We start from the raw sequence: 16,687 nt of genomic DNA, 5'->3' as shown, positions 1-16,687 counted from the left end.
GCCTCTTCTTACACTAAACCTGTTGACAGGCCTACGAACCGGCGGATAGAACAATTAGTAACGGAAAAACGACGTCTAAGAAGAGAATGGCAGATTACTCGCTCACCAGCAGCAAAACTTCGCCTAAGGCATGCTAATCGCAACCTCTCCAAGGCGTTAAGACAAGAGGAAAGCTGGGCTCAAAGAAAATACATAGAAAAGCTCAGCCCAACCAGCACTAAACATGCTCTGTGGAAAGCCCACCCAACTTTAAGCGCTCCTGCAGAGACAATTTCACCGATAAGGAGTCCAACCGGTGGATGGGCCCGCAGTGACGAAGAGAGGGCATCCGTATTTGCCACACATCTTAAAATGGTTTTCCAGCCAAATCCAACATCAAACTCATCTGTACTTCCCCCTTCGAGCACATTAACGGATAGTGAGTACTCGGAACTCCAATCGGACGAGATCACTGCAGTTATTAAAAACCACATAAAGCCAAAAAAAGCCCCTGGCCATGACCTAATCACACCGAAAATGATCCTGGAACTCCCTATCATTGCCATACAATACATCTGCAAACTGTTCAACGCTATAATAAGAATTGGCTACTTCCCAAGAACATGGAAAAGGTCCACTATCATCATGATTCCTAAAGTGGGAAAGGACAAAACCCAGCCATCATCCTATAGGCCAATTAGTTTGCTGCCATGTCTTTCGAAGCTTTTTGAAAAGGTCCTGCAGATCCGACTAAACTCATTTTTGGCATCGGAGAACACAATCCCTTCACACCAGTTCGGCTTTCGCGAAAAACATGGTACAATTGAACAAGTCAATCGCATAACATCCGAAATACGAACAGCATTCGAACTAAAAGAATACTGTGCGGCTGTCTTTCTCGACGTTGCCCAGGCTTTCGATAGAGTTTGGCTGGAGGGTCTGATGTTCAAAATCCGGCAAAAACTGCTACACTACACCCACAAACTCATGGAATCTTACCTTTACAATAGGCAATTCGCTGTAAGATGTAATGGCTCCGTCTCGGCTGATTTTGAAATCAAAGCTGGTGTACCGCAAGGCAGTGTACTCGGCCCATTGCTCTACCTACTGTACACTGCAGACTTACCAACGAGTTTAGGACTTACAACGTCCACTTTTGCCGATGACACGGGAATCCTCAGCAGATCCAAATGCCCAATACAAGCCTCTGCAAAATTAGAGGAACACCTCAAGGTGGTAGAGGAATGGCTAGCAACCTGGCGTATCCGGGTCAACGAGCAGAAATGCAAACATGTTACATTTACGCTTAACAGAAGAAACTGTCCAGCTCTAATGCTAAACAACGTACCAGTTCCTCAAGCCGAGGATGTCACTTACCTTGGCATCCACCTAGACAGAAGACTAACTTGGCGCAAGCACATCGAAGCATAAAAGTCACAGCTTAAACTGAAAGCAAGTAGCCTACATTGGATCATCAATGCTCGGTCCCCTCTACGTCTGGAATATAAGAAGGCAAGTATTAGCAATGTCGATATTATACAAAGAGCGCAGTCGAAAATTTTAAGATCAATCACGGGGGCCCCGTGGTACATACGGAACGACAACATTCAAAAAGATCTAAATATACCTAGCGTAAAACCTGAAATAGGTAGTCAACAACTAAAGTATTCTGCGAAACTGGATGCACACCCAAATGTTCTTGCCAATTCCCTTACGCGAACTAATAATAGAACTCGTCTTAAAAGAAATGACAGACCAACCCAATAACAAGTGATTCGGTCCGCCTGCCATATCCCCAGGATTTATCTTAAGTACTAGATTAAGAAAAATATCTCAAACTTGTTGTTAGGCTCTAATTTAAGAGTAGATTCAACAAATATATATTAAACGTTTTAAAAAAAAAAAAAAATTTATTTCAATATTATTTAAGGATGTGATTTCCTTATTTAAACTTATTTTATTAACAATGTTTCTTTGTGTTAAGAAAACATATATTTATTAATTATTGTGATGGCCTTAGCGACAAATTTGGGTGTGCGATGTGATCGAGGAGAGAGTACGATTGCGAGTGCTTTCGATCGACGCTTCTGCTTTATTTTTCCATGAGTGAGTCGACCAGATAGGTTCGGCCGCTGCGTGTCGTTCTGTCTCGCTCACTCGGTACTAAACGATTGCAATGATTATGCCTGCCTGACACTTCATTTCCTACATGAATACACATAAATTTGCAAATTTTTATTTGTATGTCAGTATTTATTTATTATATGTATTGTGTTTGCTTTATATTTCCCCATATTAAAAACAAAAAGAAATAAACGGAGCTTATGAACGAAATAATTGAAGCCCAAAAGTCTGGATATTTAAGCGGAGGATCAAAAAATACATAACCATATACAACGAAACTTAAAACAATTTCAGAAATATTAAAAACGCGCTTTAAATAATACGAATATATATTACTGCTTTTATACTGAAAGCGAATACATTTAAATGTTAAGTGGAAAATAATAATAGTCGCTATTGACGGTGCTAATAATTTGTCTTTAGCTAAAAGTGGTAACATGCTAAAGGCCGACACCTCCAGAAACAGAAACATTTCATTTGGCCACCACTTTAATAAACAGAGTGCTGGCAACGTAATAAGCAAAACTGTTTTTTCGTGTACCTGAACAATTTAAGAGAAGAAAGTATGAAAATAGACAAAATGAAGTAAGTAAGTCGTTTCGCCAACTTTGGTATACCATGCATCAGGTGAAACAAATATTTTAAATTTCGAAAGACCAAATGTATGTTTATTAAATTATTTTACATGACTCATCGTAGCATATGCAATCTCGCTCATTCTTACAAACACACGCGGATTTTAGCGCCGCCAGTAGCCTACGGCCAACTCCTGCCTTTTTGAATTAAAGAAATTTTGAATTTTGAACTAAACAAAATCCTCGCGCATGCTAATCCAGTATACATATTAAATTCGGTGTCACTAGCTAGTATAGTCTTTATAAAAATTGATTTTATTCAATTTGCGGGGGCGAATGGGGGCTTGGTAAAAATTTGAAACAACCTCGATAACTGTACATACTGCACGAGTCTACATACCAAATTTAGTGTCTCCAGCTTTTATAGTCTCCGAGATCTACTGGTTCAAACGGACGGGTGGACATGGCTAGATCGTCTCAGCTGTTAGTGCTGATCAAAAATAAATATACTTTATGGGGTCGGAAAAGCTTCTTTCTGCCTGTTACATACATTTTGGCGATTTTAATATACTATTTCACCCTATGGGTGCATGGTATAAAAATATCAAAGAGGCTTACTTCGGCTGTGCCGCAGTTTATATACACTTGCAGTTCTTGGCCATAATATGTATTTCTATATGTTCCAAACTTCTTTACTGTAACTTAATTCATCAATGCACAGACAAAACATTCCACATATCATTTATATTTTTTGTTCGTCTTCTTCCACATTCCCTTGCATGTGTGCATGTAGCACACTGCGATAGGCACGCATACCCATACAGGTGATGTAGCGTTGCGTTTGAGTGTATGCGTGTGCATCGGACCAATTTTCTAATAGCCTCTGCAAGGGTATAAAAAAACAGCCTACAAATACATACTTGATATGAGAATAAAAAAAAAACTAGCAGCAGTGTTGAATAGAGATAGTAAGAATCCAAGTTGGCTTCTTCGGTGAAGAACTGCCAAATTTGTAGGTAGCGAAGCAAAAAGTGTAGTACCCAAACAAATTAACGCCATATGATGATTTGAAAAATATTTTCTATAAAAGATGGTTAAGTTGATTAAAAGTCATTGAACTCCTTCAAATATACCATACTTTAATTTAAAAATAATGTTCACTGAACACCAAAAGCTGGCAACTTTGTCTTCAAATACTCCACGATTCACTGGAAAAAGGCGACTGATAACTTCCATGAAGGTTTTTAATGATCGTAGCCAAGGGTACCAAACAAGTCCAAATGTCGATAAAACAATTGTTGCAATTAGTATAAACTTAATTGCAACCCATGAAAAGCTGAAAATAAAATTAAAAATTTTTGTTTTAATTATTTTATATACATACATACATATACATGTATACATATACATGTATACAGCTGTGAGCAAAAAAATAGTTGTTGCATCGCCCATTTTACTTAAAGCATAGAAAGTTATGTTACCGGCGCTAGACCAAGATTTTTTAGTATGCAAATTTATTATTGGACATGTTATTATTTATATTGTAAAAAAAAAACCACTCCATTTTGATTTTTCGAAAATAATGAAGATTTTGTGTCAATAGTGCTAAGTTGAGGCTAGCAAAATAATAGTAGCACATAATTTAAACACAACAAAGTTTCAAAGTATAGAATATTATTTTAGGGAAAAAATAACAAAGACCAATTCAATATCAGCCCATTAATAATTAGTGGCATGTCTACTGAAGACTACCGGCGATTGGCTGTGTAGCAGCTACTCTCTTCCTCCTTGTCCATAATATTTTAAAATGTTCCAAACTCTTTTTCTGTAACTCAATTCATCACTGCACAGACAAAACATTCCAAGTACCATTTACATTTCTTTTTCTTCTTCTTCCCCATGCATTCTGCGATTGGCACGCATATGCGTGTGCTCAGCTGCTCTATGGGTTTCAAGCAACGACGAAGTAGTATTCGATCTGATTGAAATTTCGACACATGATGTTTTATATTCAAAACTATCTTATAAGAAAATTTCATAGAGATACTCCAGTTTCAACATCTATGTTTCTTCTATAACTTTATGGTGTGGTGGTCCGTTCCTGACAATTTTCATAATTTATCTGCTTTAGCTCAAATATCAGTTTCATCCCGATAGCTCCTAAGATGGCAAAAGTTGATTTTCACTGACGGGCGGGCAGACAGACGGACATGGCTATATCGACTCAGCTTCTCATTCTGATCAATAATATATACTTTAAGGGGTCGGAAACAACTCCTTCTGTGCGTTACAAACAGCTGACCAATTTTATAATTCCCTCTACAAGGGTATAAAAACATCCCGACACCAACACACTTCATTCACCATGTTTAATAGTCTTGGTGGACTTTACTCCGTGTTTTTCGGTCGACGAACATTTAGTCTAGATTTCACAAACAACACAACTTTGGAGTCATCTGACCTCAGTATGTTGTGTCATTTCGCCACAGGCTAATTTATGTGCAATTTTGAGTATTCAATTCGTTTTTTTATGTTCTTCTTTCTTTCCGAGGGCTGCGAGCATTCAAGGTATTTAGTGTTAAGTCTTCCCGCACTGTCCGTTAAGCTCTTCCTAGATCTCCACAGCAGATGCAAACTGACGAAGCCTTGAGGCTCGCACTATTCTTTTTCTAAAATCTCTTTAAGCTTTCGGCCACTTCGTACTATTATTTTTTCTCATCTGTTTATGCATTTTGAACTGCAAATTAAAGAGATTTTAAGCTTTCGGCCACTTCTTACTATTATTTTTTCTCATCTGTTAATGCATTTTGAACTGCAGTTGTAAAACCTTTAAACATTTTTCGGACTTCTCTGTAAGTTTTGCCGTCAGTTATAAGGTTTTTGTTGTGAATGCTCTTCTCAAAAGATATTTGGATATCACGGCCCATTTAAATAGGCAAATTGAAATATTTTAATGAATCTTCTATCGGGAACACTTGACACAAGAAATAGATTTAAAAAATATTTGGATATCACGGCCCATTTAAATAGGCAAATTGAAATATTTTAATGAATCTTCTATCGGGAACACTTGACACAAGAAATAGATTTAAAAAATCCAACCTTCTAGCAATAGTTTAAGTTTCCTGCATGGAAAGTTCCTTCACTACTATTATTTTGCTCTCTTAAAAACGATGCCTATTGTAGTGTCCGATGGTTCCGGGCAATCACCCATTCCAATGGATATTGCCGATATCCACCACCAAAGAAACATATATTTGTTTCTAGGCTAGACCCTGTTGTCACATCTGATGATGTAATAGCCTATATTCGGAAGAAAGTTAACGTCTCGAATAGAAGAAGTTTAAATTTTCTTGTTCTCGGGACATTTCGTCCTTTAAAATTAGTGTTTCTGCCAATATCTTCGACACTATATGTCGAGAAGACTTTTGGCCGAAACATATAATAGTTAAGGAATATACTGTAAAAAAAAAATCGGCAACCGATTCGCTTGCCAACAACAACAACTAATACTATTCCTGTCACATCAGCATCTGCTGGTGTGTCAAAAAACTAGCTTCATCCCTTAGCCTGGGTTACCAGAACGTTAGAGGACTGAAATCTAAACTTTCTAATCTCTTTGTAGATAGTCTTTCTTTTGAGCATAACATTCTAGCTTTTACAGAGACGTGGCTAAGACCTGATATTGCTGATGCATCGGTTTTTTCCACAAACTTTTCTATATTCAGACGTGACCGGATTTCTCGCATAGGTGGTGGCGTTCTGATAGCTGTTGATGCTGCTTTATCATCTGAAATGATTAAATTTTCTAGTACCCAGGAGATTGAGTTTGTCGGTGTTAAAGTAAATTTTAAATCTTTTAATGCTTTCATTACTTGTTCCTATATTCAACCATTGTCAGACATGGTGGTATATTTAAATCATTTAGAGGCGATTCAGTTTGTCTCCTCTTTAGTTTCCAGTCAAGACATGCTCATAATTGTAGGTGATTTTAATTTACCCGCTTTAGCATGGTCACCAACAGATGAATGTACCATGTTGCTGCCCTCTTTGTCACATGCCTTTATTGATGGCCTTCTAGGCTTATCTTTATCCCAAGTCAATCCTGTCTTAAATTCTAATGTAAAATCGTTAGATCTTATTTTTGTATTGGATTCTTCTTATTGTGATGTTTCTAGGATTGAATTAAATTTAAAAATTGAACTGCCCTTGCTTTCACCATTACTTGGTTCAAATGAGTTACCTCTAACTTGGTGCTTTCGTAAGACTGACTTTGCCAGCCTTAATAAAAACATTACCACTACCGATTGGTCTTATCTGTACAATTGTAGAGATATGAACTCAGCTGTTCGTTTTTTCTATGATACTCTGAATTCACTCTTTGATATTTGTGTGCCTCTTGGTAGGCTGGAGCGGCTTAACAAACCTCCCTGGTTCTCTCGTGAGTTATCCAATTTGAAAAATGTGAAGACACGATATTATTAGAAGTTTCAAAAAACACGGCGTTCATCAGATTATGCTCTGTATACAGTCGCTCGTTCAAAATTCATGATGCTTAATACAAAATGCTATACGAATTATCTTCAGCGGTGTAAGCTTCAGTTTTCTTCTGACCCTAAACAATTTTATAATTTTGTTAATTCTAACGTAAGACCTCTGTGCACCCATCTTTTTTGTCTTTTCAAAATAAAAAAGCGAGCACTGATCAGGCAATTGCGGATATGTTTGCGAGTTTTTTCAAAACAACCTATTCCTCAACGGAATATCGAGAAAGTCCGTATCCTTGTCATTTAGAAAAGGCTAATTGCATTTTCAATCAAGTGATTGATGAAAGTTCTCTTCTTAGCGAACTTAAACTAGTTAAACCTAATTATTCTCCGGGGCCAGATGGTCTTCCTGGATGTTTACTCAGGTTCTGTGCAAACGCATTATGTAAACCCATTTTAAAATTGTTTTTATTGTCTGTCGAATCTTCCTCTTTTCCATCTATTTGGAAAGAGTCGTATATCATTCCTCTGCATAAAAATGGCAAAAAGTCCGAAGCCTCTAACTACAGGGGTATCTCAAAATTGTCCGCTATTCCGAAAGCTTTTGAGAAAATTATAACTTTACAATTGGAACATTTTTGCAGCTGTATTATTTCGCCATCCCAACATGGGTTTGTAAAACGTAGGTCTACAACCACTAACCTTTTAGAATTTACCTCTATAATTATCAAGGGGTTCAAAAATGCTAAACAAACTGATGTCATATACACTGACTTCAGCAAAGCCTTTGATTCCGTTAATCATACTCTATTACTTCCTAAGCTGAGCGACATTGGGTTTCCACACCTTTTCCTTTCATGGGTTCGAGAATATTTAACAAATAGAAAACAGTGGGTACTTTTTAAGTCTTTTTTTTTCGTCTTGGCCATCTGCTTTTCACATTATTCATTAACGATCTTCCATCAGTTTGTTCATGCGCGTGTTATTATGTATGCTGACGATGTGAAGCTTTGTCTTACTTAGAAAGATACAGATTCATTTAGTTGATCTTAAAAACTTTCAGTTCTGGTGTCAGTTTAATCTATTAAATCTTACACAAACAAATGTAAGGTAATGACTTTTTATCGTAACTCTTTTCAACTGGTCACTTTCTTTCCAAACAATAGTCCTTTACAACGTCTAAATAATATGAATGATTTGGGCGTACTTATGGACCATAAGTTAAATTTTAACACCCATACTTCCACCACGGTAGCAAAGGTCATGAGTGTTCTGGGTTTCATTAAAAGATGGTCAAAAGAATTTGACGACCCCTATACAACTAAAATTCTTTTTACTTCGCTTGTCCGTCCTATTTTAGAGTATGGATCTTGCATTTGGTCACCTCAATATGAGTCGCACCAGATTAAACTCGTATCCGTTCAAAAGCTGTTCTTGCTATTTGATCTTCGTGGCTTAAGCTGGGATCGCAATGTCAATTTGCCTTCGTATTCTAGTAGATAACCTTCCGTCGATAACTAACCGTAGAATTATGCTTGGTGTCATTTTTATGCCCAAGCTCCTAATTGGTGATATCGACTCGCCCGAGTTATCAGGTAAATCTGTCGGTACCATGTAGACGGAGTAGGCATCCTTTGATACCTTTATCCCTTAGTCGTTGTTTTTCTAACTATGCCTTGCATGAACCTTTTAGGGTCCTCTGCTCTGATTACAACCTTCTTTTCCCTGTAATCGGCCCAGAGTTTTCTATTAATATGCTTAAAACATCTATCCTATACCATTTAGTTAATAGATAGCTATAGTAATATCTGTTTGTCTGTTTTTTCTATTGTGTATTTGTCCACGCGATAGCAGAAAAGTTAAGTCCCCAAGTCCGGTCACAATTCAATGACAAGTGTTATACATTGCAAATAACGGTGCATAGAGGTTTTACACAGATCAGAATACTATCTTGCGAGTTATAGTAATAAATATCGGCGAGTGGCATGCGATACTATTTTTTTGCATGCACTTGTATATGACCATTCATAAGTTAACAAAAGTATTTTCAGTTTACTAAATTCGGCTATGCCGAAGTTTATATACCCTTGCAGTCCTAACAATAATAATTTTACATGTTCAAAATTTGTTTTCTGCAACTTAATTCATCAATAAACAAACAAAACAATTTTACTCTTCATACTACAATTTGTTCTTCTCTTTCCTCATTCCCTAAGCAAAGCAACGCACTCATACACATACAGTTCATGTAGCGTTGCGTCTGTGCGTGTATGCATGTGCTCTGTTGATTTGATGATGACGTAGTAGGCAGCAAGCAGCGCTGCCGGCAGCGATTATTGAACCGATTTATATTGACTGTAACTTGTGTTCTATTTATCCGATCGGATTGAAATTTTGGAATCTGAGTTTTTATATCCAATGCTATCATCGTAGTTAATTTCATGGGGATACTCCAACTTTTATTTTTATTTTCATACTTTATCTCACCCGGGTAATAAAAAGCCCCCATAAAATTTCATCGCGATAGCTCATAAAATGGCTGAGTAAAAGGCATACGCACCGACAGACGGACGGCTATATCGACTCAGCTTCTCATCCTGGTCAAGAATATATATACTTTATGGGTTCGGAAACGTCTCCTTCTGTGCGTTACAAACATCTGACCAATTTTATAATACCCTCTGCAAGGGTATAAAAACATGCACAAAAACGGTACAAACATATAGGTTTATAAAAACTGGTTTATATGTACTGGAGTTACAAAAAACAAATTCTTGATTGTTTCTATACCCTTGCAGTCCTTAGCCATAATATTATTACATGTTCCAAGCACATTTTCTGTGACTCATTTCATCAATGCACAAACAGAACCAAATATCATTTCAATTTATTTTTCTTCTTCCCCATCAGCTTTTACATGCATGCTGCGATTAACACGCATACACCTACAGTTTATGGTGCAATGCGTCTGTGCGTGAATGCGTGTGCTCTGATTATTTGTGTTGGTATACCAACTACCAACTATAGATATCCCTGAAGACAACTTCCTTGCAACTCTGGATGTAACCATTGATCTTCCTTTTGGGTTTATGTCTCGTTATACCAATGCTTTGATGCCTCTAACCCGATGTTTTCGCAAGACAAAGAGGACTGCAAGGGTATATAAACTTCGGCATGGCCGAATTTAACTTCTTTGATATTTTATGTTAACTTAAACTTTAAACTTAAACTTTTAGTAGTATTACCCTATTCCCCAAAAATTATCTATGCCACATTATTTATCTGTGTTTTTGGATAATAAAAGTCAATGTTAAATTTGCCCAGCGAATCCTCCTGTCACTCCTCCTGAGCTAGATCGATGAATCTGTTGTTTCTGCTTTACGCAATGATAATCAAATGAATTTATTTTGCTTTTAATGGAATGTCAAAAGTCCAATATTTGCTGATAAGGGACTTCGTTAATAACAAAATATCCTTTGATTTTTTTCCAAGTTATCAAAGTATAGTCACTGCGAAAAAAAAGAGATATCCGGACAATATTTCTATGTACGAATCTTACTCCGAAGTCGAGTTGCAAAATCAACACAGCACCTTCAAGCTGATGTTGTCAAAACAGCCTGTGAGGGTTCTGTTGATAATTTTATATTAATTGGAAAGTGGGGATTTGAAGGGGCTTGGCTGGCGTGCGCTCCATTAAATCACCTCCATCTTTTTACGACTAAATTTAAATAATTTTTGTAAGCCTTGGTAAAAATTTCATCCTACCACAACTAGAAGTATTTTTCGCCGCGGCTCCATATAAGCGGATCTACTGTGCATTGGTAACGATTGAAAGGGTGTTTCTGCTTTCTAATGGTATTATGGAAAAAGGTATACGAACCTTATAAAAGACAATGTTGAGTTTCCTTTTTTTTTTTGGGTCACGATTACACTGTGATAGTTTAAAAAAAAAAAAAAAAAAAAAAAAAAAATGGTTTTACCCTATTTCGGGTCCTGCGAATCGAACTGCATCATTAGTTTTTTAAGTTATCACGATGGTTTCATACAAAATTTTTTGCTGAAGTTTTTCATCAAAGTTGCCCTTTTTTTCGAAAAGGGTCTTTTTTTAAATTTCTTCTAACTTTTAAAATATTAATTTTTTTACAAACTTTCTTCAGCAAAGTTTCTTAGAATTGAAAGGGCTACAAAGATTTAAATATGTAAGGGGATTTATAGGCTACATGTCTTTCCAATATTTGTAGCCCTTTCAATTCTAAGAAACTTTGCTGACGAAAGTTTGTAAAAAAAAAAAATGAATATTTTGGAAGAGCAAATTAAAAAAGACCCTTTTCGAAAAAATGTCAACTTTGATGAAAAACTTCAGCAAAAAATTTTGTATGAAACCATCGTGATAACTTAAAAAACTAATGATGCAGTTCGATTCGCAGGACCCGAAATAGGGTGAAACCATCGAATTTTGACATCTTTTTTTCTACTATCATAGTGTTATTACTTGCTTTTGGCATTTTAATACATTATTTGAAAATATTTGAGGGAGCTTCAAACCAAATGCGGCTTGTTAGAATGCTCTTAATTTTACGAAGTTTACGATGTTAATTACCTGCGTTGTGCCAGACAGGAGCCCAAAATAAACACAAAGAAAGGTAGGCTGTGATAAAGTTCCATTTGTTTGTAGTTCAAAGCTAATGTAAAGACAAAAGCAGTCAAAGAATATTTCTCTCGCAGAGCAGCAGCAATTGCTAAAGCAGCCATACCAAGCGATATATTATTATACTGAAAATGGCCATTATCAATGAGAATTTGCCCTGGATAAATCATCGTCAATATGAATATGATTATAGGAAGTTTGCTTGTGAAAGAGCTGTTAATGCAGACACACATAGATATAAGTGCTGGCAAGTATATTAGAAAGTCCGCTGCGAGAACTGTAAAACGCATAAAGCTTTTGTGTTCTTTAGTCTCAAAACCTCGACTTGTGTGTAGCTCAACAAAACGTGGATCTAGCGATTTAGCTACTCTTCCCATTAAGTAACTATGGTAAGCAGTTAAAGGAGGGTAATCGAGGCCCCAGTAGAGTAGATCATTGTGGGTGCCATTTCTGTACCAGTGGTCAACATTCAAATGTATTGTCACCTCCTGCCAATGACGTTGCGCTTCATAATCACCAAACATTGGTGGCACACCAAATCCAGAAAATGGATGCAACGAAATTATTGAACGCAACGCCATTCCAAAGCACGTAATAGCCAATAGTTCAGCTTTGGTGTAACATTGCCAACTTGACATGGTACAACTTCTGGACACTCCAGAACGAAAATATACAAGAACTAAAGAACATGTGTCGATATTTCTTTCCTAAAATATCGATAACTTGACTCTTTTTAAAGAAAATAAAATGATTGTATTATACACGATTACCACAATATCCATCTTCGGTACACTGTTAGCATTAAAGCCCAATTGCCACATACATATTTCACAATTCAAGGAACAGGAAAATTTACAATCAATATCACCATCTTTATTTATTTATTTATATATTTAGAGTTAACTTATAATTGAAAATTTAGGCTAGCGTGTGTTTTTATGGCTATGGCAGCGTTGGCCTTCAGCTCGTGCTTGTCTAGGTCTAGATATGTATGTACAAAGATATTTACAAAGATTGTTTTCTTAGTTTTAATTTAGTGCTAACTTATTGTATGTGTGATTAATGTTAATGTTTTACATGTTTTATATGTTGTGGTACAGGTTTGTGTTTTTTAGGTATTGTAGAATTTTTAGCGTGTTTGTGGGTGTGAGAGGCATTCAAGTGGGTTGGTGTTATTAAATATTGCATGTCTTTCTGTTACGAAGCAGTTGCAGGATGCGAGTATGTGTTCTATTGAGATGTTTTGGTTGCAATATGGGCACTTTCTGGGTGTACTGTCAATGTAGTATTTGTGGGTAATCTTTGTGTGTCCGAGTCTAAGTCTTGTTATTTTGATTTCGTCGTTGTGTGTAAGAGAAAGTGGATTGTTTTTGAACAGGTGGTAGCTGTTGTGTTTGCTGTAATTTGTATTTTTGTACCAGGTGGAGGTTTCTGATAAATAGCTGTGTAGTTTAGACTGATGTGTTTTTTTAATATATTTCAGTATGTCTTTTATGTTATAATTGTTTTTAATTATTAGAGGTTCTTTGGCTGCATTTTTGGCGGCGGTATCTGCCTGTTCGTTTCCTAGTATTCCTACGTGTCCGGGTACCCATAGCAGTTTGAATTTTGGGAATGTTGCTTGTATGGTATTCCGTATGAGTGAGCTGTAGTAATCGCAGTTATTTGCGTTGTATATTGCGTTTATGGCGGATAAGGAATCTGAGCATATGCAGTATTTTCCCTTTTTGTTTTTGAAAATTTCTAGAGCTTCTGCGATTGCAATCGTTTCGGCAGAAAAGACAGACGAGTAGTGTGGAAGAAGGCTCGACTTTATGTGCGTTCCTTCATATGTGATGGCAAGAGTGGAAGTTGAGTAGGATTGGGAACCGTCGGTATATATATGTATATGTGTATTTGTTGCTATCTTCTGATTTCTTTGCTTTGAAGTTTGCCCGGTAATTTTCTGTAGATGTATTTTTTTTGCAGTGATTTTTTAGGGTGGGGGCTGGTAGGGTAAGTTGTGGGTTTTGCTGTATTCTATTATATTGTCTGTTGTAGAATTGTGTTTCTGTTTTTTTTGGAGGTCGGTATGCTTTAAGTATTTTAATGATAGGAGAGTTTTTGGCTGTGAGCAGGAATTTAATAAGGTTGGCAGTCATGAGTTCTCTTCTATCCTTTAATGTGGCAACGTGTGCTTCTTAGAGGATGTTTTGAGTGGGAGTTGTTCTGAATGCTCCGAAAGAAATTCTGAAGCCTGTGTTAATAGCGGATTTGATAGTGCGTAAGTAAGATTTTGGGCTATTACCGTATATGGGGAGTCCGTAGTCTGCTTTGGAGATAAGGATTGCTTTGGCTATGTCTAGCAAGGTGGATGTGTTGCAGTTAAATTTTTGGCTTGATAGGCATTTTATTATGTCAGTTGCGTGTGATATTTCTACGTGAGTTTTCCATTTGTATTTGTTGTTGAAATACAGGCCAAGTATTTTTATTGCTGTCTCGTTTTTAATTTGTATTTGTCCTGTAGTTAGGGTGCAGTTGCATTTAGTGTCGGAGAGCATAGCGCCTGAGTAATCGCCCCAGTTTGTTATTGTGCTATGAATGGGGATTAGGTTAATATTTAAATTTTTCCTGTTTTTTAGTTTTAATATTAGGTTGAAGTCGTCCGCGTATGCACTTAGGCTGATGTTCGGATGTTGGTTAAGAATTATTGTAAGTTTGTTATGGGCTATGACAAATAGAACTACAGAAAGCGGTGATCCCTGGGGAATGCCGTTGGGGATGGGGTGAAAAGTGGAGAAGGCTGTGCGTATGCGTACTGTTGTTTTACGGTTGGTCATAAAGTTTTTGACATAGTTTAGAATTTTTTTTCCCAGTTTTCGATTCTGTTAGTTAATCGAGGATTGCGTGGATTCCTATTCTGTCGAAAGCTCTAGCGAAGTCAAGGGAAATAATGGATGTATGGTTTTTTTGGAGATGCTTCTGGCTAGTCGATGGTCTACAAAAAGTAGATTAGTAGTAGACAGCCGATTTCCCCTTTGTAAAACCAGTTTGACTGTTGTGGATAAGTTTGTTATTAGAGACAAACCACCAAAGTCGCTTTGCTATTATTTTGTCCAGGATTTTTGATAGGTATGGGTTAAGTGATATAGGACGGTAGGAGTCTAGTGAAGTTTTATCTGAATTGGGGTTTGGTATTGGAATAGTTATGCTGTTCTTGTAGGCTTGGGGAATGAAGTTGTTTAGTATAGGTTCTGCAGGTCTATGATTCTTTTAATTGTTTTTTTGTCGAGATTTTTTATCATTGTGTAGTTTATTCTGTCCAACCCAGGTGTGCTGCCTTTTAGCGTGTTGAGTGCTGCTCTAAATTCGATGAGGGTTATTGGCTATTCTATTTCTAATGCTCTTTTTTTGGCGGTATAGGTGTGATTATGTGTGTTGTTAACTGATTCTTCTGTTAATTTAGAGAATTGTGTCCAGTGTGCTTTGTCCGTGATAAAGTTAGGTTCGCCTGTGGTGTATTCTGTGTTTGTTGTTGTAGAGGTGAAAAGGGATATTATTATTGGAAAGTGGTCGCTTCCAAAAAGATCGTCTTCTGTTCGCCATGAGCTGTCAATTTTCAGTATAGGGCTGCTAAAGATTAGGTCGATGTTTGTTAGTGTGTTGTGGGTGCTGAGATGTGTTGGTGATCCGTCTTTTCGTAGGATGTAGTTTGATTGGGCGATGAATTTTTCTATAAGTTTTCCCCTAGCATTGTTGGCGTTTGAGCCCCAGTTTTTATGCCAGCTGTTAAAGTACCCAGTGACTAACGTAGGTGTGAGTGAAGTTTCTAAAACGGCTTGGAGGTTATTTAAAAAAAATTTTCGATCTAGTGAGCTGTGTTTGTAGTCGACTTCTGGATTATTAATGCAATTAATGCAACTTTTGTGATTGGTACAGGTTTCGTTTTCCACGGTGTGAGTTTTTTTGGAGCAGTTTTTGCAGATTTCCTCAGGGTTAATGCATATACATAGTTGTAGGGTGGCCAAAACGGAGGTATTTTCTGCACCTTAGAGGCATTGGGATGTAGTGGCGGACTCTTACTTTCTCGTATCCAATTTTTATATACTCTGACACAGTATGCGATGCGAACGTGATTGTTATGTTTTTTTAGTATTTTGCGCACTTCGGTTATGTTTTGTGATTGTAATTCGTTTAGTATTTCTGTTTCGTCGACGTTGCGTAACTCGTTGCTGTATATAACTCCTTTAGAATGGTTAAGGGATTTGTGCTCAGAGGCTGTCACTTCTATATCTGCCATATTTTTCAGTTTAAGTAGTTTTGTTGCTTGTGTGTATTTTTTTGTTTTAACTAACAAAAAACCGGCGTGGGTTTTTCTGCAACTTTCTACTTCGCCTCCGCATGTGTAGTCTATTGATTTTTTAATAACAAAGGGTGATACTTTTTTAAATGAAGCGTTGTCTTTTCTGTTAATCACGATATATTTTGGGTTGCCTAGGTTTGTATGTTTACTGGAAATTGGAGTTGTTGTAAGTCTGTGTATTTTAGGCGGTTTGTCCATTGTTGTTGTTTTGGGGCTCGCGCCCTGCACTACGAAGTGTGTTTGTTGTTTTTGTATTTTTGTGTGTGTTGTATTTTGTTTTGTGCACTTGTTTGATGTTTGTTTGTTAGTTGGTGCGATTTCTTGGATTGCTCTTTCGGCACCTAGGTAATCGCAGAAGTAACACGTCTTGTCTCCGAGAGGTTTAGAGTGGAACTGAATATCACCATCTAAACGAGACGTTCCTATGGCGCCTTGATTAACCTTTTTATTGATATTATCGACATGCAAGGCTAAAAATTTCACATTCACTATAACGAATGAGCATTTCACAGCGAAAATATAAACAATGGCA

The 16,687-nt window shown here is 36.9% G+C and overlaps 1 protein-coding gene across 1 annotated transcript; it reads right to left on the bottom strand.

Annotated features, from left to right (window-relative positions):
• Nucleotides 1-1,898: 1,898 nt before the first annotated feature.
• On the bottom strand, nucleotides 1,899-12,492 carry gny (garnysstan). Its single transcript, XM_068283754.1, is given in 5 exon segments — nucleotides 1,899-2,644; nucleotides 3,599-3,625; nucleotides 3,627-3,759; nucleotides 3,817-4,014; nucleotides 11,766-12,492. Coding segments are annotated over 5 exon segments (1,449 nt in total). The 5' UTR covers nucleotides 12,452-12,492; the 3' UTR covers nucleotides 1,899-2,239.
• Nucleotides 12,493-16,687: the final 4,195 nt, after the last annotated feature.

The sequence above is a fragment of the Drosophila tropicalis genome, unplaced genomic scaffold, assembly GCF_018151085.1.
Source record: "Drosophila tropicalis isolate 14030-0801.00 unplaced genomic scaffold, ASM1815108v1 contig_1002, whole genome shotgun sequence".
Taxonomy (NCBI): Eukaryota; Metazoa; Arthropoda; class Insecta; order Diptera; family Drosophilidae; genus Drosophila; species Drosophila tropicalis.
The sequence above is the reverse complement of the archived record's forward strand: the minus strand, read 5'-3'. Positions and strand labels throughout refer to the sequence as shown.